The 18,124-nt window shown below is 34.7% G+C and overlaps 1 protein-coding gene across 5 annotated transcripts in view; it reads right to left on the bottom strand.

The window, feature by feature from the left end:
- LOC105248921 (puratrophin-1) overlaps positions 1-18,124 on the bottom strand; it is a 286,834-nt gene that overhangs the window by 263,119 nt on the left and 5,591 nt on the right. Inside the window, exon 1 of one of the 5 annotated variants that reach the window (XM_011254002.3) lies at positions 9,165-10,724. The exons of the other annotated variants lie outside the window; for them this stretch is intronic. Within the exon in view, the coding sequence (XP_011252304.1) occupies positions 9,165-9,203 (39 nt within the window). The 5' untranslated portion in view covers positions 9,204-10,724. Of the gene's footprint in view, positions 1-9,164; positions 10,725-18,124 lie in introns of those variants that run through there. 5 annotated transcript variants of the gene reach the window in all.

Genomic DNA, 18,124 nt, shown 5'->3' with positions numbered 1-18,124 from the left:
TAGTGCTCGCAAGGATTGAGTCCCATTTCTGGACTATCCCGTATCTCACCTCACCAACATAAGTGACATGATAACTGGAGCACTTTATATTTTACGCATGAGTCACGTCCTCGAAAACCGCGTATCGTCGTATTTCAGAAAGTGGGAAACCGAGAGGCTGCGGGACGCATTATGAAATCGGAGATATTATGGGAGGAAGTTGTATTCCCGGCGATATTATGGGCGCACGCTTCGCAGGATCGCGGTGTAAAATACCAACGTTATGCGCTGCTTGGAATTGATATTAACCGACAACGGTACCATTGTCGTTGATATTTACTATAAGCTCATTGTTTTACGCGTCACGTTGCAACTAGCCGGATAGTTGCCATTGTTACGGTTATGTATCTATACTTTACCTAACCGTTGCGCTACCTAAACCGATCTAACAGATGATTACGAAAGCGATCGAATGACCGGTCGTGTCGTATCGTTCAATTTACCTTTGATCTGACGCAATTCTTGTGGTGACTTTTTTCATCAATTATATAAATTAATCAGTAGCGAAAGGTGAGCTTATTGTGGAAGAATTTTCCTTGTTGCTTCCTGATGTCAATTTGATAGATTTATTATGATCTAGAGATATATAATAGATCGTACACTAATAGAAATAGCAATGACGACAGAAAACGCGGACAATTAACTAGTCTATAAACATAACTGCTTCTACGAAATAGTACCCGAGTAATAATAGATCGTATATTAAATTTATTACTGTTCCAGATAAATTATCGAAGAGGAAGGAGACATTGACCTTAGTTACAAATTCAACAAGATCTGATTATCTTCTTCGACAATCGTCGATTCCAAAGTGAAAAGGACATAGAATTTCGAAAAACTGTTATTGCAATCACTCACAGAAATCGATTTTCGAGATGCAAACGATAAAATAAATACCTAGTCAAGAAACTAGAAATATTTGTGCGAAATTTCTAATTGAACTTTCTAAAATTTACCGATAAAAAAAATTAAGTTATAGTTCTAAAATAATAATTTTTTCTTATACAACTGCAATTATTATTTTCAGCAACTTCCCATGGAATATCCTACATGACATTTTTATTAGAAATTATTTTTCAGAATTATTTAATCAATTATTTTTACCATCACGTTTGATTCAATAAACATGAGATAGATGATTGTCAAGATTTCGCGATCTCATCTTTAAGCTTTCTTATAAACGTGCGAAAGTTGCAGACGAATATCCCTTGCTGAGTAAATCTTAGCTTAAGCAGAGTTTGCATGTTTTTGCGGCGGGCAAAAATAGCCGCGCGAGCGGATCGACAGCGAGCGGAGCTGGTTTTATATCGTTCCCCGCGAGAGAGGAGAGCTTACGAGCCCGACGAGAGATTGAATCTCCGCGATGATGCGATAACGAGATGAGGCGTGGGAGCCGACTCGGGCTAATTTTTTTATAAACGTAAGCAGCTCTCATTCGTTCTTAACGTTTGTCTCCACCAGTCGATGTGCCATCAAGAGGGAAAGTTCCCTCTTGAGTGTCTGGTCATGTCTATTCTCGCGTTGTCGGCGAAAAATGCGTGCGAAGAACACATGTATGTACAGAATATTTCAGGAGAAATGGACAGTATTCCAGGACATAATTGTACACATCATTTTAAATATATAATTTATGTAAATATGTGTCTATTCTAGACAGTTGTATTCAATCTTGAGAACGGAAATATTTATTATCTTAGTAGAATCAAATTTTACATTTGAAACAATTATTTTAAATCTTAAGCTTATAATAAATTTGAAAAAAATAAAATTTATTTTATTTGTATATTTTATTTTATTTATTTAAAATTTTACTTATTTATAATATAAAGTTTTTTAAATTTGTTTAAAATAAAATGTATAATTATATCCTAGGATACTGAATTCTTTCTTCTGAAATATCTTGTGTATATATATCGAGAAACACACGGAAAAAAGCAAAGAGCAGAAAGCCAATGCTATTTACTGTGTTGCGCAAAACGATCGAAAAGACACGCGGCGATCGATTATCCTTTCTCTCTCCTTCTCTCGATGCGCGATCAAGAGCGCGTTTAGTGCCTTAATCAAATTATTAACCGGCGGCGAACCGGTGCTTTCCCCTCTCTCGTAAATTTTACTCTCGTTTCCCGTGGCGCGACTGTTAAGTACTTTATTACAATGAGATCCGAACCTATTAGAGGGACTCGAAACAACCGGACGCTGACTGGTCGGACAGTTAAATAAGTCGATCGATGGGCCCGTGCTAACTATCTCGGTAATAATAATTATTTCTTGTATGTTCCAACTAGATATACATATATATACGCACATATATATATATATATATATATATATATATATATGCGTATACGTCATGTACGCCATAATTCATTTTCTTTCTTGATACGTGAAATCGACGCGTGCGTTGCGCTCCAATCTGAATCGCCATAACAGCTTGATCTATGGATAAGAGATGTACATATGTATGCAATTGTATGATATACATATAGCTATGCTTGCGCGAAACTCGCTGAAGAAACGGTCGTTTGTAGCCTACGGTAGTTCCAGTAACGAGAAGTCACCGATCGTCAATAAGCGGACATATAAATGGCTACGGTAGTGGATATGTACGATTACTACGCAACGTCATGTAGAGATATCAACAGATACGAGTGTGGATAATTATGCAATTCGGAACTCACAAGCGTACAATGGAAATCATGTTATCGTAAATATAATCTTATGAGATGCATTTAACTCCTGATTAGTAATGCTACGTCAGGATCAAGCGCGATTCATTAACACCGTGTAAAAAATGAAAAAGAAAAAATTTGAAGTTTGAAAAAATGAGATGTATGATTTGTACTTCGACGTTTGTAATCGACGAATTTTTCTCAATATCTATTACACAATTGATTGTATTTTTCTCTTTTTCATTATTGCAAAATTCAGGTGTCATATTATTGAAGTTACTCTCACTTTTTTATTGTATTTAACTTTTCATTTCCATATAATGGCACATGATGTAAAATTAGAAAACACATCCATCGCAATATTTGATATAGATATAAATATAAAATATCGATTTAAGAAAAAATGGATATAATATAAATGTGTTAAGATACACGCGCAAAGCGTATAAAAATACTGTGTATTTGATTGAACTTGATTAATATATTTTTTAACTTATTTTTTAAAATAATTTTAATAAGTAAAAATAAAGAAGAAAAGATAAATTGATAAATTTTTCACTTTGCTCAATAAATAATAAGACTATATAAATAAATAAATATATAAATAAATAAATAATAATTAAATAATACCTGCAAATACTTTGCTCGATATAATTTTCAAAAAATGTTCAGAAAAGGATATCAATAATTCGGTTTCTTAAGAAACGCCATTTATCTTTATTATATATGCGTAAGATAAATCAATGTCTATCTAAATTGACGCACGATATGCGATTCGGGATACATTCTGCGTGAAAGCACCGCCGAACCTACGAGCATCTTTGACAAGGTATGCCGAATCACGAAGGCGCGCAATTAATCTTCGTATCCTCTCGTGTTACCGCGAAGACGTTCGCGCGATGTAGGCAACAATGCTATTTAGTCCGCGGGATAATTTACCCCGGCACTCTATCGCCGTCCAGAAGCGGAACGAATTAGTGTAGGGAAGAGCAGAAGAACGCTTCGGACTTGGACGTAAATCACGGGCAAGATGTGACGTATGGAGAGAAGTCTGACCCTCCTTGTCTCGCTCGGAAGCATCGCCGGTTAAATATCGAATGAAGATTCCATCCGTGTACCTACATGTATGCGGGTATATGTCGTGTATACACGATTAGTATTTCCCCTACGGTCTCGATCTCCTAGACGATGTTACCGTTCAACGAAGCATACCACGGCAATAACACCTACTTTATTACGGCAGCCCTAAGTAAGGGTGACATATTTATCAGCTAGTGAGCCACTGCTTATCTAGTCTCGCATTAGATTATTACAAATTTAATCTGGTCCTTAATGAATATAAATTTCAAGAATTAATGGGAATTTCTCAAAATAATATTCTGATTATCGAAGGTTTTGATATAGCTAGATAAGATAATATTCGTGCATGATATATTAATATTTAAATATGGTTATACTTCGGGAAAATAGAGAATAATAAATCAGATTATTTTCCAATTAGATTATTCGAGCAGGAATGAAAATCGGAAAAAAGAGAAAGGGAGATAAAGTGTTTTGCTACGTGGCTGTTCCCATGGCTGCTGCGCATTCGAGAGCTCGGGTGGAAACTGTGTAGCGCACGCGAGGGTTGCGATCGATGCTAGCCCCACCCCGATGCGATACAACGGGAAGCGGAAGTAGTGCCCCCGATTCGTTTGCACTTGGCTAAACGATGCTTGAGGCGACGAACAGAAAGCTGCGTGTTTTTTTCAAATATAACTTCATGCGGCTCTAAAAATACACACTCGCATACTTTTCACTGATACATACATATATTACATTGTAATAATATATATAATAATATCATGTATCAAAATAATTTTGATATTGTAATACATGTGAAATGTCATAATATTTTTCAATTTAATTTAATTTATATTTTTACATATTTTTATATTACATGAACAGTTTGGTTTAATTTTTTTTACTAGGGTTTTAGCGACTCTATATGCTAATAATTTGGCAGTATTTGCTACTTTGATATTTTATCAATTTCAGTAAATATATATATACAAGTGTGTGGGAATCGATCGAATAATTTGCCAGTCTAATAATAAATGTTTGTTAATGTATTTTTTACAATCTACAGCCACGTTAAGATTTATAAATATCTGTTGTCCGGAAAACAGAAATAAAGATAAAATATATATTATTGAAAAATGTTCAGACTTATATAGCTAACTGCAGACGAACTTATTGATTTCGAACTATATCGACCCTCCTCTCTTTCATTCTTACCCCAGTGCCGGGCAACGGCCGGTTCCATTGGCCTACTTTAAAGCACGTACCAGCACGTCATATCCTTTTGCAGTCACGACTGTAAGGCATCTCGCAATTTACACATTCGACGAAAAAGTCAATTCCGTTCATATTACCATAGAGCGCGAATTGACGTCGATATAATAATCGTCTATTTCCATCGATTTCTATCATGCACCTCAAAGCCATATCACGAAATTATGATCTAAATTTTTCACACGCGTGCAGCTATCGCAATTCTTTCTCTCTCTCTCTCTATCCCTCACTTGGTTAATGAGAATAAACATGGGCCAAGGTGAGCGAGTTAATTTCAATTTGTGGTTGATCGCGGATCTGATAAGTTTTCCATTATCCCGCGTACTGAGAATACGTGGTTACTTTAACCGCAATCCAGATCGACATTGATTATATATCTTGTCCTAAATCTCATATAAAAGATCGTCTTCATCTCGTCGTTAGAGTTTGCAGACTTGGATTGTCGTGATTTAAATATCGGGATATTGTTAAAGCGGATAACGAATAGATATGCACGAATGCGCGAGTAAAGAATATTTATTTTTACGAATGTATTAAGGATGCAAAAATATTTTAAAGCAGCTAGACCTAAGCTAAGTTTAAAATGTTTAAAAAAATTTTCGCAACTATCAACTTTGACATAAAGAAAAACATGACGATATATAATTCTCTTCTCACGATAGAAAAAAAAACGAAATTAAAAATTATTTAAATGAATGCAATGCATATATCATGTGTATTGTCATGTTTATCTTTAAATATATTATATAAAAAAAGATATGTAATAAATTTAGATATTTTACATTAATTTACATTAGTTTACATTAATTTTACGATTTATATAACATAAACAAACCCTTCATATAATTTATATGTATAGTTCTCGGTCACAGTAAACGCTTGTACAATATTATTTTACATATTCATAGTTTGGAAGGGAATTATTGCTCCCCTGACGCATAGTTTCATCGCTCACTAGTCGGGAGGAAGTGGGAGGTGACAAATGTTTCCCGTTAATGAAATATTTTTTTATTGGGCGCGATCAAAGTCGTACAATTGTACCTGCAAGCGAGAAACCAGTTTCGAAACGTGTAATATAACAATCGCATCTCCGCTCCTACGATTCGCGAGAAAAGGAACACGAGATCGATTTGCCATCCGTTGTAGCGAATCAGCACTCCTCTGCAAAATGTCGCAATATTCTTGCAATAGTTCGCTCTCCTGTCTCCACTTTACAACACGGTCTCGTTAATTTTCCATTCTCCTGAGCAAATTGTGTCCCAGAGCGCAAAATAAATAATGCTCTTTCTCTTAACAATTTTCAAATACACGTTATTATCCCACCAATGCGAAAAAGAAAAAACAAAAATCGTGACGATTACTTGATCGGCGCGACGCGCTAAATGTCACGAGATAAATCCAGCCAGAAGATTGATTGTGAGGGAGAACCCATCGTTGATTATGTCTCCCCACAGTAAATACTCGTCCACGCGGAAAATCGCTCTACTTACGAGATCGCGCACGATATCTATCGATTGTGTCTGTTATGTCGGTATGTATTTTCCAATTTTTACGCGAATGACACTTTACGACGCATTAATAACGCGGAGCGCGATCGTCCGACTTCATGTAACGCGTCGTGATAAATGTCGCGCGATTAAGATTTTTGCAGGGAAACCGTTTACGCTCAGAGAACCGACGGCGTTTCGCTATTCGTTGTTGCGCGATTTCGTCGCCAAGTCAATTACACGGGTAAATTAGAGTCAGCGAGCAAATCATCATACACTTGACGCATTCAATGCAAATGATCGGGGCCCGATTGAGCCGCGGGACACGTATAGACAATCCATTAATATGCGCGTATGAATGTCGCTCTTCGGATCGCGCATAACTCACCCGGGTTAAAGTCTTACCGCCGAGGGCGAAAGCCGTTTTTATCAATGGCGATAAAGCGCGCCGATAGCGCAAACAGACAATGCGACAGGGCGACAGGGCGCCATTACGACACGACGGGCACCTCGAAATGCCTCCATCGGGTACGTACGGTAATTACCGGAGACGCAAGAAAGGACCGCGGGGACAGAAAGCCGGACGCATTGATGCCTGAAATTTAATGCCGGCCGCGGTAACGCCTTCTTTCTGTTATGCAAATCCTTCCGAACGCGTTCGCGCCCGTACACGCAACGCAGGCTAATATCGCCGGCGGACAAAACGCAAGTAACTTTACCGCGAGTCGCTGCTAACACGCCGAACAAATATATCGAGAATACACGTCTAATCCAAATAGAGTTCGGTGACGCAGGCGTATTGTATTGTATTCGCGATCCCGTCCGCAATCCGGTACGCGGTTATTTAATTTCTATACAATCACTAATTAAAAATCAGCCTGTTCTATGGAACTATTTTTACTATTTTTTTGAGCAATTGCAGGATAATTTTTAATTAATAGGCATTTAAATAAATGTCTATTAATTACAAATTATTCTGCAATTGCTCGAAAAAATAATTTGATTAATAAATTCATTTTTTAAATGACAAATCTAAATAATGACAAGTGTCAACTCACAGCTGATCGAAACATATACATGATTTGAAAATTGATAGTCAAATATTAAATGGCTTTTCTTTTTTCCATGGCATGAGGGCAAAAAATTAAATATAAATTTAGACTACATATTAAATATATAGATATAAATAGCCATAAAGATAATAAAATATATAACATTAAATATATAGATATATATATAGCTAAAGATATATATAGCTAAAGATAATTTCCGGTACTGATTCGCTTCGTTTATCTTCAAACAGCATAAGACAGCTTTTGTGATCATTTCCAACATCTCTATTATTCGATATATGATGGCAATCATCGCGATGATTAGTATTCGTCCTCACCTCTTATACCCCCCAACAATTATCGAATCAAACTGTCAACGGAAACATATCATTAATCTTCTGATACAGTTTAGGGAATGAAAATGATCCTATTTCTAACCATTTCCTTACATTTTTTCCATGTATTCGCACACGTACCTTAGATATACGATATATGTTAAACGCTAAATAGTGTATCATGACACTACAGAAAGTAACGGAATATCACGAGGTCAAGGTTTTCTAGTTTCGCACGTGTCTGTTAACAATGCGAGATCAGCAGAAATTTGAAAGACAATGACCGTGCTTTCCGAGCCAATGGGAATAAAAACGACGGAAATGAAACTCTGAACTCTATTGGCGCACAAAGTACACGTAGAGAGTGAGATTCTTCATATTTCTCAAAAAGGCAATTCTCCACGTTTCCGGCCATCTCGCTCTCCCGGTGACTAATGGATCGTCATTATAGCGGCACTCGGTGTCTATTATTCTCAACTATACATCCATCTACGTGCGAAAACGAGCAGCTTGCTCTATGATGTACCGTCGCACTAATCTTTCCGCGGGTCAATGAGTCATTTTTTTATGAGTGGCAATTTGTAATCACGACTTACTTATATTCATTATGTTTAGAAATTGACTAATAGCACTTTTAACCCACGAGTACGCGCATAGTTGTTTTTCAACATAATTACACGCAGCGGAAAAATAAGAGATCATATATATTGTTTTCTAAAGATCTTAAGTATACATATATCTAAATAAAAAAATAATGCCTTGTTTTAATAATATACAATATAATTAATAAATGTTTTTAATATAAAAATAAATTAAAAATTATAAAATATTTATACGCGTGCCCTTCTCTCATATTAATATGGTACACGTATTCAATATTTATTTGTACATGAAAAATCTCGTACAAAAATATGCTTATACATATATAATTAATATATATAAGATTTATACTTTTATAGATTAAGCAACATAAATGAAGATCAAATCAAATAAAGCTCAATCTAATATTTGCGCAGCAAAATTATATATCTACAATAAAAAAGTAATTGATGTTCCAATGTATTATACATCAAACTGTCAGAATGAAACATATCTAGAAACATAAATTCAAATCTTCCAAACTCACACTATTCTAAATCTGAAAATTATCTTCGTGCTAACTTTGCGAAAAATTAAGAAGAAAATAATTGACACAAGGAAATCGAAAAATCGCGAGAAATATATTACACTCGATTTAATAAACTGTACCTTCTTCGGTCGCAGTAAGTTCCAATCAAAATTATTCATCCTGTTCGATTCGTCAATCTCTCCTTATCCTCTTTTCTCTTCTTTGCGTTTTTTCGTTCCCTCGAATCGTCATAGACGGACAAAAGAGAGTCTCACTCGACACTCTCCTGGTGAATTTATTCTCACGGGATGCAAATTTGCGATGCAGCTAGGTTTCGTTTATGCGTTTCAGCGAAGCAAACGACGGCGACGATACCGAGGATGACGACGCGAACGAAGGGTAGAACGAGACAACTCGAGTTTTGTATTCCCGCCACGACATCCCGGCATCGCGCAGCCAAACGGCCATTCTGAGATACTCATTGTTCTCGGATCCCGCGCCCGAGGATACGTGTCCTTGGCACGGACAGCGGCATCCGCCCACCTTCGAACGAATGCACCGGGATAGCTTGAAACCGACCGAGAGCGCGGGAACGAGAGCCCGTCAAGGTCCCAAACGGGATTTCACGTTAGAGAGACGCTCCTGACAGATGGACAGTTCCACGTTCGTGAGGAGCGTAGCAGGTTTGTGGCCAGAGCCGCCTAAGGAAAGACCTCCGCCCTTCGCAAGGAGAATCACGAGACACAATCACGTTACCAAAGTCACCATTAACAGTTTCACGACGGAGTGTCCCGCAGCACAAGCTTATTCCTCGCTACATACTTTCGAGTCGCACGCGATTCAAAACCGCCAAGTGTAGAGGCGGCGTTGTTCCGTCAAACCCCGCTTTATGTGATGTACAACACATGTAAACATACGCACACAGGGAGACCCGATCCCGGAGCCGTCGCGCGAGCGCGCCGCGAGATTACTTTGTAATTTTCAGGAAGATTTACACGGCACTTTGGGACGCCCGCGCCGCCGGTGATTCGACGATGATGCCCAGACAGTCAGCCCCACCTCATCGAGGAGGTATACATGCCCGTGAAATCCGCATACTTGAGTTAACGCAACCACCTTCCCGCCGAGCCGTGCGCAAGTCATTCAAACACTTCAAGTCCCGACTACACCCATCTACCACTTGGCTCAAAAACGAGTCGATGTCTTGCTCCGAGACGTCGCGAGGATTCGGACCCGCCGCGCTGCCATTTCTCTCGGCCACCCCGAGAGCAGTAACTGAAAAACGGTACCGTCCACGCGAATCGTGCGAGTCCTCGGGGCGATTCAATTCAATTTATCCGTAATCATCACCTCTTTCTCTTTGCAACCGAGCGAAAAGCTCCGGAATCGAGAACAATTCGTCTCGGAGACTTGGAACGTTGTTCCAGATTAAAAGGCAACTTCATCCGTGCCTCCGTAGCTCGTTTTCCCTTCCAGAGAGGGTACACTCGGGACGCGCACAAACGCTCGCTCGGAGTTTATCGACTGACCCTGTTCCGCGAGCGGCGCTGTTAAACGCGCACGTTTAAGCGGCGCATCCGATGCGACTTCCTCGAGATGCGGAAGATACCGGCGGCAGTGTCGCGGGATCGCGGGCGAGCGAGCGAGAGCGAGGGTGGCCGATGCCGACGTCGACGAGGGTCCAGATGCATCTCGACGCGGAGGATGCAGGGCGGCGTACTGTCAAAATCTCCGTCGGGCGATTCCGCGGAACGAACGAGGGTGCTGGGGAATACGGGCATGCGTGATGACGTTTTCCTCTCGTTGTCGTCGACGTCGACATCGTCGCCGACAACGCCGACAGGGGGATAATCGAACTCCACCGGTGTCGAGCGGCGCGGAACCAGGCAGCCTCAATGAAAGTAACGATGCGACGTATGTACATATATACCTAGCTCTGGATGGAGTCGTTACACTCTCACAATCAGTTTTCTACGCACGAGCGACCGCGTTAAAAATGACGGATAACCATGGGGAGATTGTTCCGGATTCAGCATAAAACAATTAATGCTGTAATTGAGATTATAATATGTACGAATAAAAAGTAAATCAGAATATTGTGATATATGTACAAAAAGGTAAAACTATAGAAATTTAAAAAATTATAATGACATATTTGTTATTAATTAAGCGCGCTTTATACAAATTTTTGTGTTTAAATACTTATAACACATTAATTTTTTATTGTTTTGATTAAAACATGTATAAGTACATGTATAAGTACATACTACGGACTCTTAAATTTTTTAATTAAGATTATTGTAGAAATGTTAAGTTTTGAAATAAATAGTTTCTAATATTCTTGCGAATATAGTAGAAATATTAAATTTTGATCTTCTAATATTTTATTCTCAGATATATAACATTTTCGAATATGTGAAATTAGCACATCTATCCTTTGAAATGGGGAAAAGATACTTTAAATGCAATATGGTAAACCACTGCGCGCGCGAAACTGAAAAATTAAACATAAATAATAACTCAGACAAAAAGTGTTTTATTTGTAATAAAACCAAACATATTTTTATGAAACGTACCTAAAGAAAACAGATAGGAAATCGAAATGTAAAATTGATAAAAAAAAGTAATCAGAAATAAAAAGTTGCTTCTATTTATATAATTTAAAAATATTTTTAAAAATAATTTAAATTTGAAATCAAGTCAGAGACTAAAACACATAGTCACGCGATCGCGAAAATTTATCTTTGATGTGTTTCTTGTGTAACAACGAATACTTTAAAGACTTTTTACAAACACGATGAGAAAAATGATAAATAAAATTAAATAATATTATAAACAATAATGCATCCTGTTGACAAAAAGAGTTCAAAAGGAATATTATATTATTTGATATGAAAATAGCTTTCTTGTAAAAAGAAATAAACGAAACGATTTATATTCTTTCTCCTGAAGTTTATGAATATAAGAGTAAAGTATTCGAATTGAAGAAATCAACACGATCCAAAATAATCACCAATAAACTAGAATAAAAAGTTGACGAAAAATTATAAATAAAATTAAGAAATTTTTTGAAGAAAAAAATTAATACAATTTAAAATAGATCAATGCGTTTTTAACATTCAGATATCGATCTATATTAAAGTAGCTCTTTCTTTCATCATTACCAAATAAAGTCGCAATTATTTTAGTATTAACAACATTGATATCAAAATAAATCTAACTGGAACAATATAAGAACAATATAAGAACAAGTAATCGAAAATGAAGATATCAATAGCATAATGAAAATTGTTAGTTTGGAATACAATAAAATATACAAAATAAAAGACGATTAATTAAAAAAATCGCGATTTGAATAATGCTGATAACTGATCAAGATAAGAACTCTTTCGTAGTATATAAAAGTATGATTAATCATATTTCTCGTTCTTTTCTACATTTTTTTACTAAATTTCTTAAATGTGTATACGATGTATATATTTGGGGGGCTTCCGTTTTTTTATATCTAATATTACATATTTTTTTACATAAAAACTTTGTTTTATTTACGTATATTATTCTGAATTTATCTGACTGTTTAAAATAAAATAAAATAAAATTTTTTTAACAAAGATTTTTATGCAAAGATGTAAATACCAAAAATTAATTTCGAGAAGTGTTTCATATATGCAATATTAACAAAATTGTATGCAAATGATTCTAATAAATTGCAATGCAACTGCATAAGCAATCTGATGCCATCTGTTGGTGAATGCCTGGACTAACGGATCTTCTCGTTTGATCAACAATGTAGAATTTTATATTTTTTAATAAATAAATAGGACTTTAATAACATAAGAACAAATTAGATAATTTAAACTTGACATAATTAAATTGATAATTATTAAGTCAGATGTTCAAACGTATAACTTCATCGAATATAATTTGTTAAATATGTAATATTTATAGATTCTGAGGAATGTAGACAACAATATATGTATATAACCCAAGATAATTTGAGAGATATTTTAATAATTTGCATTTTCTCCAAGAATATCCTTTTACTCGTAATTGTTTTTATTTTATTAATTAAAATTTCAGAATTGATACTACAAACTTCCCTATTATTAAACTGTCTCAATTATTTATATTATAATTTATTAAATTAATTAACATAGCTGTTTCGTTTTCAATTTTCTATAGAAAGATTTTATTTTTATTCACAATATTATATATTTTATATAAAAAAAATCAATCTGAAAATTGTGAGCATATTTTGTAATCAATATTTTTTGCTTTTTAAATAAGCGAAAAAAGAATATTCTTATATCATTTCGATTAAAAAAAAAGAAGCATTATTTCATTCGCAAGTTTGAGAAAAATGTAGAAAATAACAGAAAATATGATTAGCTAACTATAAACAAAAAAATGCAATGGAAACACATTTATATGACGAAAATACACAAGTAGTAGCTTCCTTTATAAATTTTATTATGAACAATGTACTTTTATAAAGACAACAGGTACATATTTCTATGAAGTTAGTTTCTTTTTTAAATTTGAAAAAAAAAATAATTAGAATTTTTTATGTTCCCTAGAAAAGTTCTACAGTTCTCAATTAATTTTAAAAGAGTTTTGTCACTTAAAGCAAATACCATTTGAAAAACTGGGAGGAAATGTTTTCCCGTTATGTAACAAATGCATTTTTTTTAAGTTCTGAGAAGATTTCAGATAATTATATCCATCTTGAACATGATTGATGCTTGAAACCGTGTGAAAAATATTAATATTTACGTATTTTATACAAAATTAATCCGAGGTGAAAGCCGCATGATTAGTAAGAGTTATAATCGCTTTTGCAGCTCATTATCACGGCGAAGCTTACTAAATTTCCAGCCAGGATTACGTGACGATATCAAATTGCTTGTTCGATCCCAACATTGCAAGAAGCAATTGCAGAAGCAAACGTGAAGAAAAATATTAATGGAACGAAAACTCTCAGTAATCGAAAATTAATTACGTGTACTCACGCGATAATGAGACATTCTTGTCAAAAATGTAATAAAACCACGATCATAATTGCTGAGCGAGCCGATAATACGATCGATTTTCATTATCAAGGCCGGATAGACAATCCCGCGTAAATACAGTAGATATAAATATTATAGATAGTGTAAAAAATTTACTCACAAGAAATACTGATCATTAAACCGATGACCAAGTAAAGAATAAACGAAACGAAAAATGAAATAATTCGTAAGGACATAATAAAAGTAGTAATCACAAGACTAACTAACGAAAAAAATTTAATCCTACTAAGCGACGATAAAAACAAAGAGGAAACAAAATAGCGATAAAAAGCTGCAATTGAGTATCAAATTCGAATTCAAAGAATGCACTGCTGGCACATATAAGATTAAAAGCTAATACAAATATCTGGAGATAGAGCGTATCAAAAGAGGCACTGTGGAAAAGATTTCCAAGAGGAGATAATAAATCCTATACAAATAAAAAATCATATAAATATATAAATTACATAATGGGAGCAAACAAATCGATAGAGTGTAAATTTTGTGTATTAATTTTAACAACGGACGAATTGGTTACAATCATGATTGTAAGTCACAATTATTCTCTCGAAAAAAGAGAATATATTCATACATGAAATGCTCTTGATAAGGAGTAAAATATTAAATATAAAAGATATTGCAAAAAGCAAATAATCGAGAATGAAAATGTCAACACAATGAGAATTGTTTGTCTATATACGACAAATGTACGAAATAAGAGAGAATTTTTAAATAATAATATATAATAATAAAAATTCATTTCAATAAAATTCCATAAGAATTCTCGGATTTTTCAGGTATAAAAAAATCCTTGAGAATTTCATAATTTCCTGTCCAGAGAATAGACGCCTTGTTATAATGTACAATAATATTCAAAAGAGAAAGGATGTTTTAACTCGATTATTTACGTGAATATTGAACATTAAAATCATGACCTTTCACGGATGCTTATCGAATGTCACTCCAACACGAAGGATCCCACGTTCTTATTGCGACAAAATCTATTGTGAGAAAATTAATAACTACTTATCATTGAGACAGCGCCGTTATAACGCGCCTATCTCCTACGCAAACAATATCCGCGGCTGAATATCGTCGCGATAAGCGTCGCAGTGCATTATCGTAATGCGTAATGCGATTTTTCGGGCCCGAGAAATTATTTGACATCATTAACGGTACGCCGCGGAATTTACCGTAATCGAAAATGAATGAAGAGCCACGTGTATCACTTTTCATGCGCGCCGCGATGCGAGATTAAATCGAGAAGCATCATCTTCACACGCCTCGCTCGCGATCCTCGAGAATACAAATATTCGGGAAAAGATAGCTATCGCGCGCACAGAGAAAACCCGTGCCCCGAAATACAGGTAAATATATGAGCGAAGCATTAACATAGCGCGGAATAAAATATTGGCGCAGTCGTACAATTCTGGCAAAAAAAAAAAAACGTGTGAGTCTTCCTGAAAAGTGCGATAGTCACTTCCTCATTCTTACGTTCTTCGAAATCCACGAAGGATTTTATTTCGTCGTCAGATGGATACTTTTTCGTTTACTTTAACTTGTACTTTTATTTTTACCGACGTCCTGTTTCGTTATCTTTTAAAAAAATCTATGAATATTTTTATATATAAAAATTATTAATATTTATTTTATATATATATATATATATATATATATAATATAAATAATATTATAAATTTATATAAATATTTTAGTATTTTATTTTTTAAATAATTTTATATATAAATCTGTATTTTAATATTTTCTAAAAAATCTATAAATATTTTTATAGATTTTTTTATAAGATAATGTACCGCAAATTTTTATCTGCTCCATTCTATCTCTTTCTTTCTCTTTCTCTTTTCTTTCCACCTGAAGAAATATAACGGTCATGAGAAAATAGACGATTATTAGCAATTGCATCCATTGTATTTAGCAACTTATTTCATCAATTTCATATTTCGCTTAATCAATCTTAATGTGAGAAATCATTTAACGATGTAATGAATCGTAGAAGGCACACATGCGGATCATGTATTTATACATCACCAAATACAATAAAGTCACAAATTAATAATAACTATGTCTAATCATTATTAGTTTTTGCAATAGTTATTTACGAATCACATGTAATTAACGAATTATGAGAACTTTGGACAATCACATCTGTATCTCCGCAGGATTGTTAATTATCTTTCGCCACATAAAACTGTGCGACATTATACACATCTTGAACCCGTTAAGCCATTCATATCATAATACGCATCCTGCTTTTATCAAATACATCTCTTTTATCTTTACATCATTTATATAGTTAATTAATTTTTTAATTTAAATAATTATGTTAAGGGACAAATAAATGACTTATTTTTTTCCTCAGCTTGAAAGTTAAAGAACCAAAGGAATAATGAGAAATATAATTAAGGAATAGAACAAAAAATATAAAAAAGGCACGTATACAACTATCAGACTAACCTAAGATAAACTCTTCTCTCTCTTCCTCTATAATGCTATAGATTTAAAACAATGGCCATTTCCGTCGTGAAATTATTCTTGTTGCGATTAAAGTTTTTACGTACTGTTCCGGAATTAGTACGTTGGAATTTCCGTTGGTGGCGGAAGATTTCTCTCGCGGAAGATTGTCATACGCTAAAACGATGCGAAACGAGCGGACTTGCGGTGTATGTACTTAGAAAATGGTTTCCACCGTAATTAGGACACGGAATTGTAAATCGTTTTAGACGGTACACGCTAGATCCGCCCGAATAGGGGCACTTTCACGTTTTTGCTCAAACTGAATAGCATTCAGAAACTTTAAAAAAAAGTTGCATGAATATCCGTGGCTAGAAACGCGTGACGTTCCAACATGTATCTAATGATCGAAAATCGCGCATCGCGAAAATACTCGTCTATATCACCGGTATCGAATGACGCTGAAACTATCTAATAAAATTCTCGAGAAATTTCGAATCTAAGAGATCGAAACTATAAAAGAAATAAATAAAAAAAGAAAAAATAATACACGGATACCATTATGACTAAGAATGATCTCTTGATTCAACTAATAAAAGATCTTCAAAATCTATTATCAAAAATGCGCCTTCAAGAAAAAATTTATAAGTATAATATACATATTTCATATATTAATGTAATGCACAAAATACAAGAATTAAAACTCTTGCCATATGAAAATCCGTAAAGTTAATTATAAAAAAATACAAACATAAAAATGTATTTTTTTATATTTATATTTACATTTAATATAAATTTCTGACTCTCTAAATTAAAAATAAAATTATATTAAATTAATTATTAAAAATAAAATTTATATTTAGAAAAAATTTTTTAATTAAATATATTTCAATCTAAACCATTTTCTATATATTGATACGATCTATATCGTATTATTAATACGATCTATATCGTAAAAGCATTAATATCAAATCACATAAAATATTATTTTGCACATAATTTTATTTCGCTCATATTTTTAATTTATTTATATTTTAGTTGTACACAATGAAAATCTATTCTTTTGTTTTAGTCTTGAAAAATAACGTGTCGTATCGCGAAATGCAATTATAGCAACCAAAATAGAAAACGATAAAAATAGAAAACGATTTACACCGTTGATTTTGCGGTGAAACAAAGAAATGGAGATAATGAAAAATACAATTTAAAGGATAAAGATAAACCAAGAGAAAATGATCGCTATTGTATTTATCACTATAGATCCCGAAGTCTGCACAATGCGAAATACGAGAGGGAACCGAACGAACGATCCCTAGAAACGAGACGCGATATGGTGCAGGTAGATTTATGGGTGGCAACGGTGAAGGGAACTGAAGAGGGAAGGAGGAAGGGGGGCAGAGAGGGTCCAGTCGAGGAGGAAGATCGTGTTTGTGTCGCAGGTCAGCCGGATGGTTCACGGTCACGGGGACCGATCGACGACCACTAGCCAACTAACCCAACGTAACCCGACTCAAGTAACCGCAAACTAAATTGCACCCTCGCGTCTCCCTTCCTTCATCCTCCCCCTACGAATGCACTAT

The sequence above is a fragment of the Camponotus floridanus genome, unplaced genomic scaffold (assembly GCF_003227725.1).
Source record: "Camponotus floridanus strain SB8 unplaced genomic scaffold, Cflo_v7.5 scaffold60, whole genome shotgun sequence".
Lineage (NCBI taxonomy): Eukaryota > Metazoa > Arthropoda > Insecta > Hymenoptera > Formicidae > Camponotus > Camponotus floridanus.
Note: the sequence above shows the minus strand (reverse complement) of the source record. Positions and strands in the feature narration are given on the sequence as shown.